We start from the raw sequence: 26,094 nt of genomic DNA, 5'->3' as shown, positions 1-26,094 counted from the left end.
TTCATCTGGGTCAGATTAGAGGGAAGTCTGGTATAATTAAACTCTCTGACCACAGATCTTTTGTTGAAAACATTCTTTCAAAATGTACTCTATACATTTTAAAAGAATCAATATATAAAATCATTTTATAAGAATATTTTACTTAGTATTTGATACTGAGGAGGATGAAATTGTTTGTTAAATGTTGACAGTGAACAATATTATGTCCCCAGAATATCTTAGTTGTGTTTTACATTTCAGAATTCAAAAAAAATACTATCAGCTTCACAAGGCAGCGGGGGGGGGGGGGACAGTTATTCACTGGCAAGTTATTTAAACTAATTTGGAAATAATATCGTTATTACTATGAAATTTAAGTTTTAAAACAGCTGATAAAACAAATGGAATCAATTAGCATTCGTATAGAATTTAATCTAAATGATGAAGGTAGAATTCAAATGAAAATCAAATTCATTAGTTTCTCTTTATTCTTTGTTCATCCGTAAATTCCTATGCAAAGGATAATAGTAGATACCCTCATTCAATTACATGTAGGATTATTGTAAAAAATAACTGAAAATCAAAGTAGTCAGGATTAGGAATAAATTGAGATAATTTGGATTAGGTTACTAAACCAAAACAAAACTCACTGCCATTAAATCAGTTCCACCTCTTAGTGACCCCATTTGGGTTTCCAAGGCAATAAATCTTTATGGAAGTAGAATGCCCAGTCTTCCATCTATGGAGTGGCTGGTGAGTTTGAACTGCCAACCTTCTGGTTAGCAGTCAAATCCCTTAGACACTATGCTACCAGAGCTAGGATTCTGCTTCATTGGCATAGACACAGCCAAGGACAATTATGTGTTTCAGAGGATTATATTTCAATTGCACTTCAGAAAGTTAAATATTCAAGTTTATTTATTCAAATCATCATAGTTGTTTTTTTTTTTCCACAGTAATATATAATTAAAAAAATTGTAGGAACTATGACAAAATAGTGTTAGTTGTGGGGAATATTCCAGTAAGTTTTTAGACTGCTGATTAAATAATGGATTTTATTTGTATTTACTGATAAAATTTTTATTGCACTAATTGTTTTTTCTTAAGTTTAGTCACTTGATGTCAAATTAAGACTATAGAAAAACATAATAAACATTGAATAGGGTGTGAAAAAAGGTTTTTCAAGGGACAAATTAGTATTAACTAAACTGTACTTGCCATGTTTAAGATACTTCTTTCTCTGATTGATGACTAATTATTCTATGTTTTATTCATTCAACAAATATTTATTGACTGCTATACCATGTGCAAAGTATTGTTTTTAGTGTTGAGAGAGGAAAAAACTAAAAGAAAACAGAAGGTTTTCCCTTGAGCAGCTTAGGGTCTAATGCGGGAAATCAGACAAGTATGTGTGGAACCACAAACCAGGTATGTGTTGTATTGCCTCTAATCTAAGACTGAGTAGAGTATGACACATCACCTGTCAACCCATGTTGACAAAAGGAAAACACTGCAGTTAATTAGCAGCATTGAGCAGTGTCACAGGAGGTATAGAGGTAAGTAGTGGAATAAATGCTGTGGGTTTACCAGCCCTGCCAGCAAAAAAGGAATGGAAATGGCTGGGGAAAAAACTAGGGAAGTTGTTTTGGAAGAAAAGAGAATCAAGGATATAGACAGAAAAAGAAGAGAATGAAAACTGTACTGTAGAGAAGAGAAACTTGACATGACATTGTGTAAGCTAGAGTCTCAAGAAAGCATAAAGCATCAACAATAATTCTTTCAGGATGAACACTTGAGAAAGGATTGCTCCATTTGCCATTTAGGGAGTGATGAAGTATTTCCAAAGACTATTAATTATCCTGTTACAAGAAATAAAACAACTTAATGAGTCAAGTTCCATATATTAGATAAAACATAATTTTTAGTCATTTAATAATAGCATTAAAAAGTCTCAGAAGAAGCCTTAGCATCTGAGTGGGATGAATAATTTAAAATAATACTTATGTATTTTATATGTGGTTACATTTTTATAAAATATTTAATGATATCAAGTTGTTTGTCCCATTGTAAGCTTAAAAATCAGTCCAATTAACTCTTCAATCCAATTCCCAATTCAGTGGTCTCTTCAGATTGTTTGCTGTTTTGATTTAAAAAAATCCCAATAGATATATTTTAACATTAGATTACCAGGTGCTACTCTTAGAAAAGTTTTTTCTTTCTTTTTCTTCTTTTCACAGATTTAATGTTCAAAGCCAGCAGCTATATGTTGGTACTGGGTTGATGTAATATTTTTCTTACACTTCGAGTGATGGAGGGCAAGGAAGTGTGGGAAGAGATGGGAACTGTTGGGCTGAGACTGAATAAAGGGATTCTTATGAGGAATATTCATTCGTTTATTTGTCATTTATTTCTTTATTCATCAGACCTTTTGGAGTACTTTCTATGTGCTAAAGATCAGCTAAATCCTGTATACATGAAGAGACTTTGAAGTCTACAAAAATCAGAAAACTTTTTCAAATTAAATAAATTCTAAAGGAATTTTTAGAGACCCTGGAAAAGGGATGACAGGCATACTGAATTTGAGGAATATTTGTGAGAACTTAACAGATTTTTTTAAAATCTATGAAAGAATTATTAACTATAGCCTTAGCTCAAAAGTTTAAGATACTGTTGAGGGAGCCTAGCCCATTAAGGCACAGTGCATAAATGGAGAACATACCAGTCGTTACACTGCATGATAGAGGAAGAGAGGAACATCCTCAGAGTAGCTATTCTACAACCTTTCAAAGAATGTGGCAGGAAAATGAGGGCTTGAAAACAAGATGCCTACACTAAAAGGATGAAAATATAATAGAAAACAGTAAGGGGGAGAGAAAAAAAAAATTGTGCCCAGGGTAGCTAGATCAATTTGATGAAGTTGACAGGTTATAAACCAGATTAGAAGGATATATTAATGTTACAGAAAAATTTTGCAATTGTAGAGTTTTATGGGAGCTCTGGTAGCATAGTGGCTAAAGCACTTGACTCCTAACCAGAAGGCTGGCAGTTCAAACCCACCAGCCACTCCTCGGAAGGAAGGTTGGGCAATCCTACTTCCGTAGTGATACTGCCTCAGAAACCCAAGGAGGGGTCACTATGAGTTGGGGCTGACTCGACGGCACATAACAACAATAACAACAAGAGTTTTATAGGAATTCTAGATTTAAAGTTTCTTTTAGGATTCTAGTGTGATAGTGCAATCTGGCATACACTGTCCAGGTGGTAACAATTCATGATTGAATTAGGTCAGAGGCATTGGAAGCTGCCTGTGTTATATCTTTGTTATATCTCAGCAAAGTAATGTCTACTAATTTTTAATATAATGTCCATCCTCAATAAAGTTAGTAGTAAATATAGCCATATCTATTTTTGTCATTAATTGCATTCACTTATCAGGAAAATAAAATAAAAATATGTGAGGATGTAAGTAGTAAAGCCAGAACAGTATTTTTCCTACCTGAGATTTAGTTTGTAGTCATTCAGAGGTTAAGTAAGGCAGACTGTGAGAGTGGTTAGCCAGCTGCCCTTTTCGATTAATTTGTCCCACAAAACAACACTGGCAAAAAAAAAAAAAAAAAAGTTATTCATACAACAGTTTGGGAAAATAGAAAGTTAAACATAGGAGTCTTGGTAGTGCGATGGTTAAAGCGCTCAGCTGCTAACGAAAAGGTCAACAGTTCATCTCACCAGCAGATCCTGAGAAGAGAAGACCTGGAGATGTTCTCCCATAAAGATTACAACCTGGGGACCCTATGGGGCAGTTTTGCTCTGCCCTATAGGGTTGTAAGGAGCTTTGGGGCATAGTTATTAAGGCATTTGACTGCTAACCAGAAGGCCGATGGTTCAAACCCACCAGCCATTCCTCAGAAAGAAGATTGGGCAATCTGCTTCCGTAGTGATAACCGCCTTGGAAACCCAAGGAGGGAGGGGTTGCTGTGAGTCGGGTTCGACTCCACGGCAGTGAGTGTTTATAGGGTTGCTATGAGTCAGAATTGACTCAATAGGACAAAACAACAGTAAAGTTAAATGTGCTTCTTTAAGATTGAGCACCTCTAAGTGATAATGGCCATCTTCATTTTGCATCTTCAAAGAAAGTGCTGCAACTTTTAAATGGAAGTCTTTTCCTTCTGAATATCTTGTGGAAAAATATTAAATGCAGATAAAATTCCTGAATCATTATAATGGATTTTAAGCATTCAAGTCAAAATAATATAACAAAAATGAGTTGTTTTAAAAGTGGCATTTTGGTTTTAATATAATAAAATATTAGCATATATCATATCCTAAACATTTTAATAAATGTTCAGCTCTGAAGAAATGAAATATATTTTATAAGTTTTGTAACTTCTGAAAAAGTAAAAAAAAAAAATTAAATGTTGATTTAATTATAGAAGTCATGAAGGTAGAGTACCTGATTTTATTTTTTCACAACTATTTACACTTCCAGGAGTATGAACAAATCTTTCTTTTTTGTACATATTCAACCCTTTTTAAAATTTTGCTCATAGTTCACACTTTAAATTAAATTCCATGACAATATAAATTGGACTTTTTATCAAAAGTATAATTTTTAGCTTTCAATCTATCCAAAACCATCAAGTCAATTCCAACTCATAGTGACCCGTGCAGGGTCTCCAAGGCTGTAAATCTTTACGGAAACAGACTGCCTTATCTTTTTCTTCCATGGTGCAACTGGTGGGTTTAACTGCCATCAGAGCTCCTTTCAACCCATATAAAAAAAAATCAAACCTGCTGCCATTGAGTCAATTTCAACTCATAGCAACTCCCTAGGGTGTCCAAGGCTGTAAATATTTACAGGAGATTGGCTCATCTTCCTCCTACAGAGCAGCTGGTGGTTTTAAACCACTGATGTTCTGATTAGCTGCCAAATGCCTTACCCACTGCACTACCAGAGCCACCTGATCAAACTATGTATTACGATCTATTTTTTTTTTTTTTCACATTTTTTTAAAACTTTAATCTTTTATTTTGTTTTGTTGAAAGAGATTGAACAGGTGTGTGCATGAATTTTCTGTAAGTTATTCCATACTACAAAATTTTAGTGTAATTTTACTTTTTTTAACATAGTACTGGAAAGGATTTTTCTGGTCATATGGAGACTTGTGTTTGAGCTGCATGGATGGTTAACAAGCTCAGTGCATGTTGGTGCTGCAGACCATCTCTTGCCCTCTATCATCTATTCTAGTTGGGGTTACAATGTTTGATATTTCCTTGGTCTCCAAAGCTTATCATCTACGCCGTGAAGAAACAGATTGGTTTGACAAACCCAGGGAATCTCGTTTGGAAAATGGACATGGCCTGGATCGAAAATTGCCAGAAAGATTGGTCCACTCTAGACCACTCAGTGAGCATCAAGAGCAAGTAAGTGTTATATGTAGCCATTCCTTTTACATTTAGTCAATAAAAACAAAAACACCTCAGTTCTACCCTGGAATGGTCTCAGTTATCCTGAAAGGAATGGATGGTACTTTTGTCAATCAAATGATTTTTTTCAGTAACTGAAAGTGGTAAGTACCCTACTTCACCTATAATTAAATCACTGACAACTACTTACATTGGTGCATAACTGTAATTCTAACAACCAGGTATTTAAGTGATTTCTTCCTCTGTTGATAATTAAGTTTGTATGACATGTCCAACACTGCTATACATAGAACTCCTGAAGAGTTTACAGAATAATAAAATAAATTTGGATAATATAGAATGCTTTCTAGTAACAGTGATGTTCAGGGGTTAAACAATAGCAAAGAAGGTGATGACCAAACAGAATCAACTGGAAGACAAAGAATCCACTTGGAAGAGATGGGAATAGATATTTTAGAGAATGTTAATTGTTTTACAATCTTAGAATTTTATCTTTGGAACAACTTACAAAAAGGAGTACTATTAAGATCATCTTAGAGATGGCAAAACTAAAGCCTAGAGGCAAATAAGATAGTGAAATTCATGACTTTATGTGACATTAGAACAAATGAAGTGATAATGGAATTGAGTTTTGAAAGGTAAGTAGAAGATTTGAGTCAGATCCGAATCATAGCAACCCCTCTTTGGGTTTCCAAGGCAGTATCACTACGGAAGTAGATTGCCCAACCTTCCTTCCAAGGAGTGACTTGTTGCTATGTGCTGTCGAGTCAGCCCTGACTCATAGTGACCCCTCCTTGGGTTTCCGAGGCAGTATCACTACGGAAGTAGGATTGCCCAACCTTCCTTCCGAGGAGTGGCTGGTGGGTTTGAACCGCCAGCCGTCTGGTTAGCAGGCAAGTGTCTTAGCCACTATGCTACCAGAACTACCAGCCTTCTGTTAGTAGTCAAATGCCTTAGGCACTCCGCCACCAGAGCTCCTAAGTAGAAGGTTAACAGTGAGTAAATTGAGGATGATTCCTCCAGTAATCCTAGTGGTGTTACATCAGTTGCCTTAGCAGATCAGATATTTGCAGGCTGTTACATTCATGATAATGAATGAATGGATAGTTATTAAAATACCAAAAGAGAGAGACAGTCCACTTATTGCACTTACATTAACTCAAATATTCTAGTTGCAGTGATTCACTGGTATAAAAGACAACTAACTCCTTTGCAAAGTAGAGCTATGTGAACTTTCTATAATTCTGTGTTTTTGTATTAAAATGAAAAAGACAACAAGACTTTTGCATGTGTAAGTGCTGTTTAAAAGACAAATAGTCTATACTAGAAGATTGTATTTCTCCCTAAGAAATTTCAGTTTTCACAGATAAATTTCTAACTGCTAAATATAATTTCTTTTTCTCAGAGTTGTGTTCTGTTTTGCTTTTCAGTATGCTGTCTTATTGTGGAGGGATCTTGGTATTCTTCTCTAAATGTTCTTTATTACTAGTTTATAGTATTTTTAGTAATATTTTTAGGTTTATATTTACCTCTATAACTTCAATTTCCTTTTCTCAAAATTTTGTTGTTTTGTTTTCAGTATGCTGTCTTATTTCCAAAGAATCTGTGAATTTTCTAGGAATGTGTTACTTTTGTGGCAAAACTAATATTTTACATTTTTACTTTGAAATCTAATATGCATACAAAAAGTCTATCTATGCAGTTATCAAAACTACAAACATGCAAAGTTATCAACTAGTAAAACCTCTATACAGACATATAACCTCTATACAGGCCAAGAAGGGAACACTGCCCGCAGAAACCTCCATGTGCCTCTCCCAGATTGTAATCTACTCCTTCCTCCATATAGACAACAAATATGCTGCATTTTGTGAGAATCATTTCTTTGTTTTTCTTAATAGTTTCTTAAATAGAAATTATGAAGACAGCATACACTTTCATTAGATTTGTATAAAGTTTAACATTCATGCTGTTTTCATTAATATTTATCTGCAAATATTTTCTTCCTTATTAACTCATAACAATATTTTAGTCTAGAGAGAATAGGAAAATGGCATACTTGGTTTATTCACTTCTTTGAATCCCTTTTTTATTTATGGAAAGGTAATATTGAGCTCTTGATACCAATAAACCCAGAAGCTTTTATTTGAAAATTTATGAATAACAAGAATTTATGCTCATAAAAAAGCTCTGGAGGCAAAGTAATAAAAACAAATTCTCTAGTGCAAACACTAATTTTAAAAAATATTTTACATAAAACTGCTTTTAAGAAATATTTTACATAAAGACAACACATAAGAGAGAAGAATATTTTTGAGGTTTTTCACTTGAATCACAATCATATTAACTATAAAAACAAAACACACCCTGCAAATCCATATTTTTCTTCTAACATATATATTTAGGTTTAACCTCAGCGCTATTCAGTGGGAATTTAGCTCTGCTTTGTGAATTGAGTACATCATGTAACCTCTATTTATTTTTTAGTCACTTTATCTATAAATAGGAATAATCCTTTTACAGGGCGACTGTAAAGGTCAGTACCTCTTGACTCTTAGAAAATGCTTCCATTCTACACGTATGCCCATACCCTCTGCAATGCCCATGCAACTATAAATAAAGACACATTAAGCTCCTCTGAAAGAACCACACTCTTCCTCTTCTGGGTCTTCAAATGTTTCATCTCCCTGGACACTATTATTTTCCATACTTACCACCTCCAAGCTAACCCCTCTCATCATTCTGGGCTTCATGTACATATGCCATCTTGCAAGAAGCATTCCTGTCACTATCTCCATCTCACTACCCTTCCAGATTAAATGTTCTTTGTGCCCCAGTAGTACCCCAGCAACATGTTTTGTGTTATGACTTCCTAGAGAGCAGGAGCTCTCTATTCCATACATCATGGTATATATATGCAGTGCCTTAGCATAGTACTGGGAGCTCTGGTAGCATGCCTACAGCACCTGACTGCTTACCAGAAGGCTGGCGGTTCAAACCCACCAGCCACTCCTTGGAAGGAAGGCTGGGCAATCTACTTCCATAGTGATACCACCTCAGAAACCCAAGGAGGGGTCACTGTGAGTCGAGTCCAACTCAACGGCACATAACAACAACAACATAGTATTGGAACCCAGTGAGACAATCTGTCCCTTATATCTGGCATAGCTAGCCCATGGTGACAGAATCAATTTAAGTGGGGTAATAGATGAATGTCTGTATAAATAAATGATATGTTAACATGAGAGTTATTATTTCAAAAGTATGAAGACTAGATTCAAGACAATAATTCCTTATTAAGATATTGAAATGGATGTAGTGAAGGACAATTCTATATCTGGGAGGCATACAGGTAATAGTTTCTTCAATGCAGAATCACCAAAGGATAGTAATATCAGAGACCAGCCCTTTGGGAAGAAGAATGGGGTGGTAATTGTCATCAGCTCTGTCATTTGGACTAGCTTCTACTCTTATCAAAAGCAACACTTAACCTGATAGAACACTCCCAACTTTCACCTTTGAAGGTTGGGGGCATGGAAAATCTCCCTAGTTTATACATAGGAGACAGATACTTCAGCCTTCTATATATTTCTGGTCATATTGATCACCATATGTTTAATTTTTCTGATTAATTAAATGAACTCATGAAGCTAGTTGTGCATTCTTAAAAATGAAGATGTATAGTGTCTCTTTCACCAAACATCATCACAGGTATAAATTAAAAGGCAGAACTGGAGGCTGATAAATGCTGATAAAATCTTAGGAAACCTGCCTGACTACTCTTCTAAACTGTGCAAAAGTGTACTATGAGTTTATCATTTCAGAGATCTGGGGATAAAATGAGATCAGAAACTTTTTTTTTTCTGTTTTATTTTTTTTATAGAGAGGGAAAAAGGTTTTTGAATATCATTATTAAATAATACGTGAAATTAGAATATACTGGAAAACAATGAAATAGTTTCCAACAGTTTCTATTTGAACTATTTACAGGACCAAGGCCGAGTTCAATTTTACCTAGTAGTTGTAGAAATTTTAATGCATATAATTAATTTTTAGCCAAAATAAAGATCCTTAAATGCATATACTCGAAGGGGGGAAGGAAGAAAAAAAAAAGAGAGAGAGAGAAGAAAAGTAGAAGCAAGATAAAATACAGAGCGAGTCTGGGAAAAAGGAAAGGTATTGAGAACAAGAAGCAAAAGAATGGGGAAGAGAATGAAATTTTAAGCTTTAATTGCTATGAATAAAAATTAGATTTTCAGTGCATTCAAAAGTTAGACTTAGTATCAATTACCTGGATTGACTGAATGTACTGCTCCTGATATTTTTATAATCCTACCATCAGTATTTTGATTTTACTAAGAAGAAATTATGTAACATCCTGGACTTAAGAGGATTCTGCTATTGTTAGTGTTTTATGCTCTTCAGAGGCCTGCTTACCCATGGACTTTCCTAAAGAAAATAAAAACAAAAGACAATATTTGTAGTTTTTGTGTTTATCAATGCATTTTTTTACCTTTCATATCCAAATTCTATCAGTTTTACAGCCTAGATTTACTAGTGCTTATGTAGAACCTGCACGTAGCACAAGAGGTAGTTGTTCGGACAGATCAAGGGGATATCGCATGGTTTAAAATCAGGAAGTGTGTGCATCAGGGTTGTATTCTTTCACCATGCTTATTCAATCTGTATGGTGAGCAAGTAATCTGAGAAGCTAGACTATTTGAGGAAGAACATCAGGATTGGAGGAAAACTTGTTAATAACCCGCGATATGCAGATGACACAACTTTCCTGCTGAGAGCAAAGAATACTTGAATCACTTACTAATGAAAATCAAAGATTACAGCCTTCAGTATACCTCAATATAAAGAAAACAAAAATCCTCACAACTGGACCACTAAGCAATATCATGATAAATGGAGAAAAGACCGAAGTTGTCATGGTGTCATTTTACTTGGATCTACAATCAAAGCAGCATTCAAGAAATCACACATATTACATTGGACAAATCTGCTTCAAAAGACCTCTTTACAGTATTAAAACACAAGATACCACCTTGAGGACTAAAGTGTACCTGACCAAAGCCATGCTATCTATCTTCAGTTGCCTCCTATGCATGTGAAAGCTGGACAGTCAATAAGGAAGACCAAAGGAGAACTGATGCCATTAAATTATGGTGTTGGTAAAGAATATTGAATATACCATAGACTGCCAGAAGGATGAGCAAATCTGTCTTGGAAGAAGTACAGCCAGAATGCTCCACAGAAGTGAGGATGTAATTTGGACACATTATCGGGAGGGATCAGTCTTTGGAGAAGGTCATGGTGTTTAGTAAAGCAGAAGGTCAACAAAAGAGAAGACCATCACTGTTCTGGTCCCTAGTGCCTCTCTGACAAGAATATACCACAAATGGGATGGCTTAACAAACAGGAGTTTATTCTCTCACAATTTGGAGGCTTTAAATCCAAGGTCAAAGTGCCAGGCTCTAGAGGCTGGGGGAAAGCCCCTCAACCTTACACTTCAGCTCTGCCTCTTGCTCCCGGCCCACTGAAGCTAGGGGCATCTCTTCACTCAGGCAGCTACTGGCTGCTGAGGCTAACAAGCCCAAAGTCGACAAATAAAAAGGCACAGTCCTGATGTTACCAAACCACACAGCAGGCCATTAATTCAAGTCCATTATAAGTCCCAAGGTCAGCAGATCACGGCAGGCTGCTGAACAACGACACGGCTATATGCAGGGTCCAAGCATGCCATAAGCTAGAGACCATTCCCCAAGGCTTCTGCTTGTATACGGGAACCAGACCACATACCCAAAGGCAGCTACCCAACTACTCATAGTAGATCCCACCATGGAGTTGATTACCAGTCTCATCATGGGGAATACTACATCCAGCTGGCCAGCCACTCGACCAAGCCCAGCCAAGCTGACACACAAACACAACCCCCACACTCACTGAGATAGATTGACACAGTGGCTGCGACAATGGACTCAAGCGGAGCAAAGACCGTGCAGATGGCACAGGACAAAGCGGTGTTCTGCTCGGTTACACACAGAGTCTCTATGAGGCGGCACCAACTTGGCAGCACCTGACAACAAAATTTCATTTATTTCACAAATTTCCTCTGAAAGCAAAGCTCTATTACATATAAAACAGTAGTTTGCTTTCACTGATTTACATTTGTTTCAGAAAACTCATTTTGCCAGGTGAAAATAGAGATAATGTGGCCTTTAGTATTTTCATGTTGAAGACTCAGTAATGAGAATTGAAATCACAGACTTGCAACAGTAGCTTTAAGTGTTGCTTCTTCTATCCCAGGGAGTATCTATAGCGAATGAAAAATAATGCCATCAATTCACAAGCTTTGAATTTAAAGAAGCCCTCAGAAAGTATTAGAATGAGCAAAGCATTCTTTGATTTACACAGAATTAATACCAGCATCCAGTGTACTTTGAAACTGTTAGATGAGCTCAGCAAAAATAACGATTCCTCAGTAAAATCAGAGCAATATAAAGGTAAAGCATTCCCATGATAGTGATAGAGATACATGGTGTAAGGACCATCTCTAGCTTTTCTTTCATAGCACCATTTAATTGCTGAAAAGTTTAAAATGTCATTCTATCTCTAAACTGTCCAGAGTGAAGTTCGTACATTACAGTTTTCCATGCACATGGTTTACCCACTTTTATTGATTATTCTCTGCTTACCACTGTGTTAAGAGATGTCCTTTAGAACTTGTTCCATGTTCTCTCATTAACTTACTAAATAAAGCTAATCAGTTTGTAAGAGAATTTGTTATAAATGCAAAACCCAAAATTGTAAATAAAACTTTCATGTAAGTTCTCAGAAACCAATGGTGCTCCAATTATTATCACTTGAAAGTGTTCTAATATACTTACTTACCAAATAACCTGCTTTTAAATAAGCACATGTAATTCTGTATACTGTGTTGTAAGTGTTTCAACATTGATTGTTCACCTTGTCATGTGTATGTCTTAGATTCTACAGATGAATGGGAAGACTGTGCACTACATTTTTCCTCATGCAAGGATAAAAATATCAAGAGACTCTAAGGATCACACAGTTTCAGGTAAAGCAAATCAAATCAATCAGTCTTCTTATTTAATTAATACATATTTTTATTTCAGTTTAGATGACTTGCTGAATTTAGGAAATGTCACTTTTTATGTAAATGTTCTTTGGAAAATGTAAACAATAAGTTCCAAGTATATTTGCACGTAATACACATTAATACAGGATTACTGTGAGTCAGAATGCACTTGATGTCAGTGGGTTTGGTTTTCTGGTATACATTAATGACATGATTTTTAATATAAGAAGTTACCAAATGCACTTTTTACATCCTCCTTTTTATTAAGTGTACTTTGTTATATATGAATGCTCTGTAACCATTGTTTTATAAAATAATATGGCCACTGTTTTTAGGACTATAAACCATTCTTATCCAGGAGTCAAGAAACTCTCTCGCATTCTTTTAAGGAACACTTACTCAAATTCAACACTGTTGATTATACTGTTTGTTCATTTATGTCCTCTTGTAAACTAAAGTTTATAATGGATTTTTTTAAACTTTTTATTTTGAAATAATTTTAGATTCCCAGAAAAGATGCAAAAATAACACAAACAGTTGTTCTTCCCACCATTCACCCAGCTTGCCCTAATGTTAACGTCTTACATAACCACTGTAAAATTTTCAAAACCAAGAAATTAACACTGATATGATTCTGTCAATGGAGATCTGGTTGTGCAGTGCCTAAGGCATTTGACTGCTAGCCAGAAGGTTGGAAGTTCAAACCCCCCAGTGGCTCCACTTAAGGAAGATGGGGAAATTTGTTTCCATGGGGAAATTTGTTTCCACAGAAATTTACTGCCTTGGACACCCATTGGGGGTCTCTATGAGTCGGAATTGACTCGATGGCAGTTATTTTTTGTTTTTTGATAGTACTAGCAAATGTACAAACTACATTCAAAGTTTGTATTTCCCCATTAATGTTCTTTCTTTCTGGCCCAGGATCTAATCTAGAATCCCACACTGCAATGAGTTGTCATGATTCTCAGTTGTTGTTGTTAGGTACAGTGGAGTCAACTTCGACTCATAGTGACCCTATGTACAACAGAACAAAACACTACCTGGTCACCATCCTCACAATCCTTGCTATATACTTGAGCCCATCATTGCAGCCACTTTGTCAACCCATCTCATTGAGGGTCTTCCCCCATTTCACTGACCCTTTACTTTATCAAGCTTGATATCCTTCTCCTTCTGACAACATGACCAAAGTAGGTGAGACGAAGTCTGGCCATTCTTGCTTCCAAGGAGCATTCTGGCTGCACTCCATCCAGGACAGATATGTTCATTCTTCTGGAAGTCTGTGGTATTTTCAGTTTTCTTCACCAACAATTCAAAGGCATCAGTTCACCTTTGATCTCCCTCTTCCTTTGGTCTTCTTTATTAATGTGGCCTTCCTTATTCATTTTCCAGCTCTCACACGCATATGAGGTGATTGAAAGTACCATAGCTCAGGTGGGCACACCTAGTGATTCTCTGGTCTCCTCTAATCTTCAAGTTCTTCAGTGTTCTTTTTTTTTTACATGACCTTGACACTTCTGAAAGAATGGGATTTTCTATTTAAAAATTTCATTATTTAAATATATGAGGTTAAAGATAAATTTTGCCAACATTAATAAATTGTCAAAAGAGTAATATTACCTATATTCTCAGTCAAGTATATTCTTTATGTTTTATAGACACTGTAACTCGACAGAAAATGATCATAAACATATGTATTTGTTTGTGGATATATGTACAGGCAGTAGATTTGACATTATATATCTACTAGGAGTTTTTTCAAGTGCTCATGTAACAAGGAAGAAGAGGAGGTATTTCTTCAGTGTATCTGCTGTCATTGCTTGCACATTATAGACCATGTAGCATGTGAATGTGGAATAGATTTTCCTTGGTTCAAGTTTTCTCTCTTTATTTTCCTAGAGAATGAATGAATTAGGAGTCTAATACTATTTTCCTTTTATGATTCGGTAATTTTTCTTATACCAAACACAAAAAATTCAACCTTTCATAGTTTTATTGCTGTTCATATTATATTTTAAGAACTGATGAAATTTCAGGGGTTATGCTTAAAATCCAGAGGCTTTTTGTTTCTCTGTTTGTTTTTGCTACAAGTAGTTACTTGCTACAAACTAGTCCTACAGCTCATAAGCCAAAACAACATAATACTCTCCACCTGTTATTAATAAACAATTATTTATTTTTTTTCAGAAGGTATGATAGAAATGATTTTTACTAAATCATCAGCATCCTGTATCAATGTATCTGTTTCTATAGCTCTACTACTCTTTTTGTACTATATTACAGAGATAATCTCTACTTTATTATTTACTTTTCAACATATTTTTATTTATTGTCTTTTACTACAACTAGAAAAACATTTCAAAGTATAAGGATAACAGAAGTGATATTGAATTCTTATTATAAATATTTCTAGCCTCAATACTTAATTCAATTTCCCTTGTTAATATTAAAATCTATAAACCCCTCCTGAAACCAAAAAATTTGAGAAGCACTGCTCTAATTAAATTTGCAGAGAAGATGAATAAATAAATTTTTACAAATTTTTTTTTCTCTCTGACAAAAGCCTATAAATAAAGATATATCTGGGAAATGGTTTCTACCTTATATTTTGTGTATATTTTTAATTTTTTATTTATTAATAATCAGTAATTGAGCACCATTCTATGATTTTTATTATATTACGCAAAGTTAGTATAATGAATACAATAAAGACCTTGATCTTTAACTTACTTATAATCTAGGAGGAGGAACTGAAATGTAAATAATCTGTACTATAATACATTAGAACCACCTGATGAAAAGCAAATGAATTTTATAACATTTTGTTTTTCATATCATATATATGCATGTTTAAGCGTATATGCACAAGTGCATATGTATCATTACTTAAAGTTTTGTAATGTATGCATAGAGATACGTGCATATAACCTAATATAAAATGGTTCATAATTTTTAGAAACTGGATCCCTTGGTTTTTAAACTGTAGGTTTTAAAGATAAGTATCATTACTTAAACTTTTGTAATGTATGCAAAGAGATACATGCATATAACCTAATATAAAGTGGTTCATAATTTTTAGAAACTGGATCCCTTGGTTTTTAAACTGTAGGTTTTAAAGATATAGTTTAGGTGTTTATCAACAACTGTACAAAAGTTTTGAAAATCTTTGTTAAACCTAGTACAAGGCAGCAGAGTGGAGAGAATAGGCCACAAGTTTTGGAATCAGAAAGACCTGGCTTAGAATTCAACTTCATTCCTTATTAAAATTTTGAGAATAAGTTTGTCCATTGCTAAATAAGGCCAGTTTTATGTATCTCACATAATTGCAATTAGACCTAGCAAACAAGCCATATACTTACTGTGCATTCAATAAATGCTATTTTCCCTTAGAAAGGAATGATCAGAAAAAAAAAAGTAGAACAAAATGAAGTGCTCATGAAATGAGTATCTTTCTTTTTTATTCAGAAATTCATTTTATGTGGCTTGAGAAACACAGCTGTTTGAAACAAACCAAAGAAATTCTGATTTTAAAAAAGTCATTTGCTTATGTATAGTATCATAATGGACTGGCTACATCTGCAAAGCCTGAAAGATTGATTAGCAAATGTAATGGGGAAGAATATTAAAAATGTTAACTTCAGAGGATCAAAGTATCTTCTATGGAAGTAGTGGCTCATTTTCTGTCCTCACTAGTCTAGAACCTTTGTAGACTTTTAGTACCAGGGAACAATTGTGACAAGTTTATCTGGATCTCAGTTGCTAACAGTACCAGACGTGGGTTGTTGTTGGGTTTTGTTTTGTTTTATTTTTACTATTTTATCACTTTATTATGATATAATGCACATGTAGTAAAATTTACACATTATTAGTAAGTATACAAAGCCATGACTTATAGTAAGTTTATGAAATTGTACATCCATCATGACAATCTTTATTTTTAAAATGCATTTTATTGAAATATAATTTATGTACAGTGAAATACACAAAACTAAAGTGACATGGGTCAATGCTTTTTTTTTTCCAATGTTCCATCCCCTTTCCTCCCACCCCTGGCAACCAACAAAGAAAGCTTCCCACCATATATAAACCTTTCCTTGACCCTCAACAACAATGAACTAATACTATATTTGTCCTTCTGTGATTGACTTATTTCACTCAGCATAATGTCCTCCAAGTTCATCCATATTATGTGGTGTTTTGCAGACTCTACATTATTCTTTAGTGATGCATAGCATTCCATTCCGTGTATGTACCATAGTTGGTTCATCCACTCTTCCATTATAAATCTTAGAGGTAAGTCCCTTGCCAGATGTGTAATTATCAGCACATACGAAATTGTTGCTGTCATTTTTGTTATATGCTTTATCGTGGTGTCGATTTCTTTGTTCCATATAATTTTCTGTGCTGAGCTCGTTTTGGTTATGAATTGCTATTATTTTAGTATTTGCTGAATATTTATGCTAATCCTCTTTTTTGGTGTGAAGGATTATCATTTTTCCTTGAGGTTACCTGGTGATTTATAGTTTTCTTCCCAAGTTTAGACAGTCAGTTCTATATTGCAGTTGTCTTGACTTCCCTACCATCTAGAAGTTCTGTAATGACACAGTTTTTTCCCTCATTGTGGTTTGTAGTTGTCCTCATCTGTCAATTGATGTCTCTGGTTCTCTGGTTCCCTGTTTACAATCTTGTAGGCCCCTTTACTTTGGATACTTCCATAGCTGGGTTTGTTTCTGGGTTATATCATCATGTGTGTTAATGGTCAGTTTTTGTTGGCTATTGTTGCTTCTCTGTCCAAAGGGCTCCCTTTAGCATCCCTTATAAGGTTGGTCTGGTTTTTTAACAAATTCCCTTAATTTCTGCTTATCTGGAAATGTCCTAATTTCACCATCATATTTGAGGGACAGTTTTGCTGGGTACATAGTTCTTGGTTGGAAATTTTTCTCTTTCATGGTGTTATATATACCATTCCATTGTCTTCTCGCCTGCATGATTTCTTTCAAGAAATCTGAGTTTAGTCTTATTGTTTGCTCCTTCTAGGTAACTTTTCATTTTTCCCATGCTGCTCTCATGATTCTTTCTTTGTCTGGTTTTGGTAGGTTGATGATGTGTCTTGGTGATTTTCTTTTGGGGTCTATACTGTTTGGGGTTCTTTGGACTTCCTGAAAGTGTATATTCTCATCTTTAATCATACTAGGAAAATTCTCTTCCAACAAATCTTTGACAATTTTCTCTGTGGTTTTATTTGTCTCTTCCTGTTCTGGAATTCCAATTACATGTAGGTTATTTCTTTTGATGGTATCCCACATGAACCTTAGGCTTTCTTCATTTTGTTTTGATCTTTTTTCTGATTTATCCCTTTCCAAAGAAGTGTTCAGGTATTTGCCTTCAGTCTCCCTAATTCTGTCTCCCATTGATTCAATTTTGCTCCTTTGCCCATTCAATGTCTTATCTATTTCTGAAAATACAGTATTAATTTTCTGGAATTCTGTATGTAGATATTGTTTCATTTTTAATTTTTCATTTATTTTGTCTCTTTGTTCTTGTTTTGTCTTTTAATTGTTCTAGGATTTTCTCTGTGTTTTCCTTGGTCTGCCTCTCAATTCGTTGAAGATATCTAAACATTTAAATTCTTTTGAATACCTAATCAGGGAATTCCAATGCTGCGTCTTCCTCAGGGATGTGTTTTGGGTCTGTATCCTGGTCCCTTGTTTCTTCTGCTTTATCTTGCTTCTTTGTGTGGACTGTGATGCTCTGTTTTCTCTGAGGCATTGTGACATTTTTGTGTTTATATTTAATTGGTGACTGTGTGTTGGAGTGACTTGCCCACAATTTTCATTTTCTTTGTTTTGTTTGTATGTTATCTATGCAAGCAGGGTACTCTGCTCCTCTATTTGCTAGTTGACAGCACTTATACACTCACCACTTCTCTCCTTTCCTGTTGTCAGCCTCTCATATGTCCCTACCAACCTTGACAAACAGAACCTATTCTTAGGTCCCTGGAATCCAAATGAGAATGCTATTACTTTAAAATCCAAAATGGCCACCACTTGTAAACATTCAAAATGGCTGTACCCTCGGTCACTTTAAATATCCAAAATGGCTGCCACATATAAACAATCAAAATGGCTGCACCCTCTGGACAGCAGAAAGTCAACAGCTCAGGTTGTCTCCCTCCTTGCTGTTTCCATTCCTAGTCATAGGCCACCAGCACAGTCATCCCTGCAGCCCTTGGTGACCAGGGCTGATCTTTAGGTCAATTCTCAGGTCCCAACACCACATGGAAATATTCAGACTGTTGGTCCCATCAGTGTAGTTGACAGTCTGCAGCTCTGACCATCTCTGTACTCACTGTTTTTGTTCAGGTTTTTCCACTAGTTGGTGCCTAATCCATTTCTGTATAGCTCCTTTCAAAACTCAGGGCTCCAGGATTATCTTCTGTATCTCTGTCAATTGCTTTTTCTTTTCTTTGTTGAAGAGAGTCTGTGTTACTTGTCTGCCTATTCCTCCAGTTTACCCATCATGACAATCTTGTTTGAGAACATTTCTGTTATTCCTCAAAATTCTCTTAAATTGGATAGCTGTCAATCTCCACTTCTGTTCCATGAGTGACCCACCCCTTCTCCCAACAACTGCCAGTTTGCTTTCTATTCTGTTAAGCTTGCCTTTTCTGGATATTTCATATAAATAGAATTATATGATATGTCTAACTTTTTTCACTTAACAAAGATTTTTTAAGTTCATCTATGTTGCAGCATGGATCAGAAATTAGTTCCATTTTATTTGCTGAAGAATATTCCTTTGTTTATCCATTGGATTTGTCCTAATGCTTTAACATTCACATATAAGGTTTTATGTGAATGTATGGGGGGTTCCTAGGAGTAGAATTTCTCAGTCATGAATTAAGTTGCTGTTTAACTTTTCAAGAAACAGATAACAATTTTTTTAGTATAGCTGTACCTTTTTACATTCCCACCAGCTGTTTATGAGAGTTTTGGTTTCTCCACATCCTTTTCAATACAAATCTTTTGATTTAAGTGTTATTTTGATAATTATTTTATAAAGCATTTCCTGAGACAGTTATAAAAATATCATATTCCTTTCATACTGATTGTTCAGTCACCTATAAGATTGTTTTGTGTGTACAATCTTTTGCATTTTTAAATAGTTAAATTATTACATATGCAACAAAACACAAAATATGAATATGTTGAAATTTACTTTGAAGTAAGATATGAAGAAGTGATTATATCTAAATATTACATTATAATCTTGGTTTAATGCTTAAAATAAAAAGTGGCAGGCCTAACATACTCTGCCTTAAAACCTACCTTAACTTATTGACTAGATGATACAGCAATAATTCTAAATAAGTACATAAAACAGACTAAAAAGAAGCAAAATCATATGAGGTGTGTATATATATGTATACATACACACACACACACACACACACATATATATATATATATCCATACTTCATAACTAACTCCATTATGATTCTGAGAAAGATTGTGACATTTCCAGGATCCTAAGAAAGTTGGTGACTATAATGTAGGGAATCTGCCCTAATTCTGCTATAGAATTCTTTCCACTCTTCCCATTCTTTAATACTCAGTGGAAGGGCTTTTTGTTGTTGCTACTGTTTGTTTTTCCCTAAATTTTTAAAAAGCTGTACAGAAGTTTTTAAATGTGTACATACATATATACAAACTTCAAGCAGAGTTAGTATTGACTATTAAAAGACAGGGGGTAAGCTGACCATTTAAATCTGCTATAGTGCCTAAGGCACTTGACTGCTAACCAGAAGGCTGGAGGTTCAAACCCACCAGCCACTCCTCGGAAGGAAGATGGGGCAATCTACTTCCGTAATGATACCACCTCAGAAACCCAAGGAGGGGTCGCTATGGGTCGGGTCTGATGGCACATAACAACAACAACATATGAGGTAGATCATGGAAAACCTATAGCAGGAAATTTACTTACAGGAATTTTGCAAGGTACTTGAAGAGCTGAGTTAATACACATAAAACAATGAATATATGAAAACGTCTTGGTGTCCAAATCTATCCTGGAGGAAGTGCACCCAGAATGCTCCTTGGAAGCAAGAATGGCCAGACTTCATCTCACCTACTTTGGTCATGTTGTCAGAAGGGACCATTCTCTGGAGAAGGATGTTATGCTGTTAAAGTGGAGGGTCAACAAAAGAGGGGAAGGCCCTCAACAACATGCATTGACATGGTGGCTACAGGGATGGGCTCAGATATAGTAAAGATCATGAGGCTGGCACAGGCCTGGGCAGTGTTTCATTCTGTTGTACATAAGATTGCTATGAGTCAGAGATGACTCAATGGTACATAACAACAAACAACATATGAAAAGGTATATTGAATATTATATTGTGTATTAAAAACTAGGGATGCATATATGTACAACTTTTGCACCAAATTTCTTCTCATTTGCTCAAATAATTTTATCAGTAGGATAGAAAAACATACCTTGTCCTATTTTCTCATGAAGAGTTTGAAACTCTGCTTCCTCTCAGTCAGAGATTTCAAAGGCAAACCTCCAATCTAACTTACTGCTGTTGCACTCAAAGTTGAGGGTAATTATAATGTATGTGCATATTTTTAACTTACTATAAATTGCCAAATACATAAATTCCCCTGTTACATCAAAAATTCTTTACAAACATTATTTTTAATTTCTTTTTAAAATATATTGCCTAGATAGTTAATCAGTTTAATTATTCTTCCACAGTTGAACTTAGATTGTTTCCTCCTTTTACCATTTATAAGCAATGTCACAATGAACCACTGATGTCATATTTTTTATTTCCTTAGATTATATTACTAGAGATAAAATTATTAGATAAAAAGGCAACCATATTTTTGATATTCCTTCAATATCTATCCCAAAAAGGTTCTGCCAATTTGTGCTCCCAACTTAAAAATGCATTGTTTTCATATGCTATTCACAATATGAATTTAGAATGATACTATTTTAGGGGGAAAAACATTTTTAACTTAGTTTGGAGACCAAATTTAATGTTGCATTAAGTAGTATTTCTTTGATTAATGATCAGGTTGATATTTTGTACTTAAGGCTTTTGACTGTTAACTAGAAGGCTGGTGGCTCAAACCCACCAGCCACTCATTGGGAAGGAAGAGTGGGAAATCTAATTCCATAGAGATACCACCTTGGAAACCTAAGGAGGGGTCACTATGAGTTGTAATCAACTCAACGAGTTGGGTTTTTTTTTTTTTTCTTTAAGTTTATTAGACTTATTTACTTCCTTTCAGTCATTTATCTGTAAAGTTAGTATGTAGGAGGGCAGTTGTTAATTAGGTTGGTTTGATTTGATTTGGCTATGTTTGGTTTCATTTGGTTTAGTTTAGGTTAGTTAGGCTTGATTTGGTTTGGCTGTTTGATTGTTATAAAACCAAACCCACTGCTATGGAGTTGATTCTGACTCATAGAGTTTATCAAAGAGAACAGTAGTAGGTTAGGGCTATTCCATGATAAGCAAAGAATGAGTTTAATTCTATAGACAATATGGTCATATAAGTTCCTTTTTTGAGGGTTTTTTTTTTAAGGTTAGTTCTTTTTTTAAAAAATAAAGTTTATCACTTTTGTTTGTGAATACACTATTCTTTTCAAATGTACTGTGTTAAATAAAGAGGAACTGAAACAAAAATAGCAGAGCTGCTCCTCATGGTTTAGGTAAATTATGGTTAATATTCACTTAGTAGTTCATCATCATTTACATAAATATTTTAAGAGAAAACTAGTTTTATATATATATATATAAACTCTGAGAATAGAAAGTATTAAAAAGAATTTTCTATCTCTTCTGCTTCTTGTGGAAGATCAAGGGAAATTACAGCTGTCACCTTGAAGACGTGTGTTCCATCCTATTGGCTAGAACTTTATGGAACTGAAAATCTTATAAAGTGGATCTTGATACCTAAGTTTCTCCCTCTCTGTAGAGGTTGAAGTTTGCTATTCTATTCTTATTTTAAAGGAGCTCTGGTATTGCAGTGGGTAAGGCATTTTGCTACTAGCCAGAAGGTCGGCAGTTCAAACCCACCAGTTATTCTGTGGGAAGAAGATGAAGCAATCTATTTCCATAAGGATTTACAGACTTGGAAACTGAATAGGGATTGTAACGAGTTGGGACCAACTTGATGGCAATGGGTGGATTATCCTTATTTTAACAGTTCAGTTATATGATACAGTTTTTCATTGTAAGCCTCTCACATTATTTTTAGAAATAAATTGAGCATAAAACTGTAGAAATAAAAGTTTGAAGTGAATCTCTTCTAAAATCACAATTTTTAAATGGTATAAATTGGTTGAAAACTTGAATTCATTTCCTCTGTAACAAAGGAAATGTTTATTGTCAGGGCTAGTTGTGCAAAACCATCACCACTTCTCCTGACATCTGTCAGGATAAATAATGCTTTTATATTATATTCCTGTTAAGGAAGTGACATTATAGGATTTGCTTCCAGCTAGGGATAGTTTAGTATGTTTTTCAATGCACTCATTAAATTAAAGGAGTGAGCAATTGATTCTATGGGGTGAAGTTGGAAACATTCAAGATACTTTAGAAGAGGAGAATAAATGGTAATATTAGTGTGAAAATTAAGGGTAGAAATTGGAAATCTGTGTGACTAGGTAATGAAGAATTGGGCAAGAGGGAATCAGGTTCAATTAAAGGAGTTGGATTTATATTGTTCTTCTAGAAAACAGACTTGCAATTAGAGTGATGAGGGGAAGAATATAAAAAAGAACAAGGATAAGGGAATAAAAAAAAAGTAATTCTGATCTTAACTTTAGGACATGCTGGACCACCTATAAAAATGTTTAACCTGTCTTAGCCTCAGCTTATTCATCCTGAAAATGACATAAATAATACTTAACACAAAAATTTTAGAGAACTAAAATAGGTACTGCACAAAAGCTATAGAATAGTGTTGGACACATAGAAAGAAAACAAGAAATGTTCATTACTTTTTCTTTCCATCCCTGAAGATAGTGAAAAGATTGAGAAAAATCAAATCATATGTTAATTATGAAATAATATTGGCACAAAGAACAGAAACCAAATAGACTCCATCTGTTCAAAGCCATATATTTTGAGATGTTTTGAAAATTAAAAGGTCAATAAATCCAAAATAATGGAAAATTAGATAATAATAAATAAAAACAGTTCATTTTGTTTAAAGTATAATTTCAGGAGAATGTTTGAATGATCTTAGACCTGTCAGCTAACAACATGTAACACGTTTCTTTTCCATTCCATGTTTCAGTAATATTTTAACAGAAGTATGAAAAAAAAATGTGATAAATAATTTTGTAATGAAAAATATGCTCAGATACATATTGAAAGCCCAAAGTCTTGAACTATGTTGAATACCTCCTTCACTGATAGCAAATTGATTTTGATGAGAACAAAAACAGGTTCGACTTGCAAGGCAAAAGTAATCTGGATGCCTGGATTTTATTTTTATCCTAAAAGTAACTCAGTAAGTTTGGAATGTTTCTTTGAATTAATTTTTCAACTCCCCCCAAATGTAGTGATTACTGTAATAGCTATTATGCATACATTTGCATAACAAGATACATAAATATTAATTCAATTACATATTCATTAAACATAATGTAGTTTATATTTGTAGGGTAATACTAAAAGCTGTAATACTACATAATATACAGATACTATCTTTATAATCTTTTTCAGAAAAATATGAAAATGGCATAAACAGTAGCTTCATTTGGGTTGGTGTCACCCAGTGTGGTAACTTATGGTATCACCACCTACCCCATTGACCTCCTCCCATATCAGACCATTATCAATCATTAATGTCTTAGGCAGGGGTCTCTAGAGAAGCAAAAGCAGTAAAGTATATATATATGGGGGTGGGGGGAGAGAGAGGGAGATATTTATCTCAAGGAAATGGCTCAGGTGGTCTAGGGGCTGGCAAGCCCCAAGTCTGTAGGTCAGACGTCAAGCTGCAGGGGGTTTTTCTCACTCATGTAGCTGCAGGGGCTGAAGAATCCAAGATCAGCAGGTAAGACTGCAAGCTGCTGGCTCACAGGCTGAAGAGGCTGAAGAGTCCCAAGAACTTGAGGTCAGATGATGATGAGCTGGATGCAGGATCCAGAGCAAGTCACAGCCTTGCTGAAGCATCCATTCACATACTGGAGGCAGGCCTCACCTCTCAGGAAGCTCCCTTTCAATTGATTGGCTGCTCACAGTAAACCTCATCATAGAGGTGACTATATCAAATTACAAAATAAGAGGATGACTATATCACTACATAATTGTCAAATTACATCATTATGTAACTACCAAACTGCATCATAACTGTCAAACCCTGAGAATCATGGCCCAGCCAAGTTGGCATACAACCTTAACCATCATACTTACTGTTTATTATCAATTTTAATCACAGAAAAAAATGTGATCAGTATAGTTGTAAATTGTTTAAATGTAATATTTTGTAGATTATATTAATAGGACAAAGTTGTTTTCTAAAATCTTTCCACATTGAATTATAACATTATTAGTTACATTATTAGTAACTGAGTAGAAGCGTTTTCTATTTTTCTCCTTTTTCTTTTAATTACTACTTAATTCCCAAAAAAGTTATTGATATGGGTTTACACATACTATTTACCACAACACTGTAGCTAAAACTCCAGAAAATTTGACAAAATCAGCAACTTTAAAAACACTGGAAGCAACAGAATTAACATCACATGTATGCATGTAGCTTGTGCAGGAAAAACCACATGATAAAAGCATTATTGTAATTGGGTAGTAATAATAGCTCTGACTGGAACACTTAGGAGTTTCAAAAAGTAAATTAGCATAGAGTTTTAGCGTTGATAGTATATTGAAACATGTAAACTTGGCTTAAAAAATATTTTTGTTATAACTAACTGTAGGGATATTTTTATAAAAAATAATAAATACCTCCTATGCCACTGCACAAAAATTTTATACACAGTCATTGTGATGTCATTCTCTCTGACAGTGTCAGCCAGTGCAGTCTGCAGCCCACTAGTTACCATTGGGCATAATTTATGCAACCAACGAAAATTACAAATTACACTAACATAACAAACACTCTGTTCCCATCTAATGAGTTCTAGTTACTGATTAAATTGTATTGTATAATTCGTGGGTTTCTGTTCCTCAATTTCGACTGAGAGACAGTGGGCTCCAAACACATATTTTCTTATCTTGGTTCTCCTTTAAATAATCTGATTGCAATCTCTCCTACCAATCCCCACTCTACAACTGAGGAGAGAAAGGAAAAATTGGATTGGGCTACTCTCAAACCAATACCTTCTCATTCCAACCAAGCACACTGCATTAACCAGACTGAAAAAAAAAAAAAAAAAGAAAACCAAACTCATCGCCATCGAGTTGGTTCTGACTCTTAGGGACCCCTCCTTGTTTCTGAGGCAATATCTCTGTGGAAGTAGATTGCCCAGTCTTCCTTCTGAGGAGTGGCTGGTGGGTTTGAACTGCCAGCCTTCTGGTTAGCAGTTAAATGCCTTAGGCACTATGC

The 26,094-nt window shown here is 34.8% G+C and overlaps 1 protein-coding gene across 1 annotated transcript in view; it reads left to right on the top strand.

Annotated features, from left to right (window-relative positions):
- The window catches only part of PCLO (piccolo presynaptic cytomatrix protein), a 529,144-nt gene that overhangs the window by 343,042 nt on the left and 160,008 nt on the right, over window positions 1–26,094 (top strand). The window contains exons 8-9 of the mRNA XM_007944901.1: window positions 5,264–5,400; window positions 12,400–12,490. Of these exons, the coding sequence (XP_007943092.1) occupies window positions 5,264–5,400; window positions 12,400–12,490 (228 nt within the window). The remainder of the gene's footprint in view (window positions 1–5,263; window positions 5,401–12,399; window positions 12,491–26,094) is intronic.

Source organism: Orycteropus afer, unplaced genomic scaffold (assembly GCF_000298275.1).
Source record: "Orycteropus afer afer isolate SDZICR_OR568_19922 unplaced genomic scaffold, OryAfe1.0 scaffold00007, whole genome shotgun sequence".
Taxonomy (NCBI): Eukaryota; Metazoa; Chordata; class Mammalia; order Tubulidentata; family Orycteropodidae; genus Orycteropus; species Orycteropus afer.
Note: the sequence above shows the minus strand (reverse complement) of the source record. Positions and strands in the feature narration are given on the sequence as shown.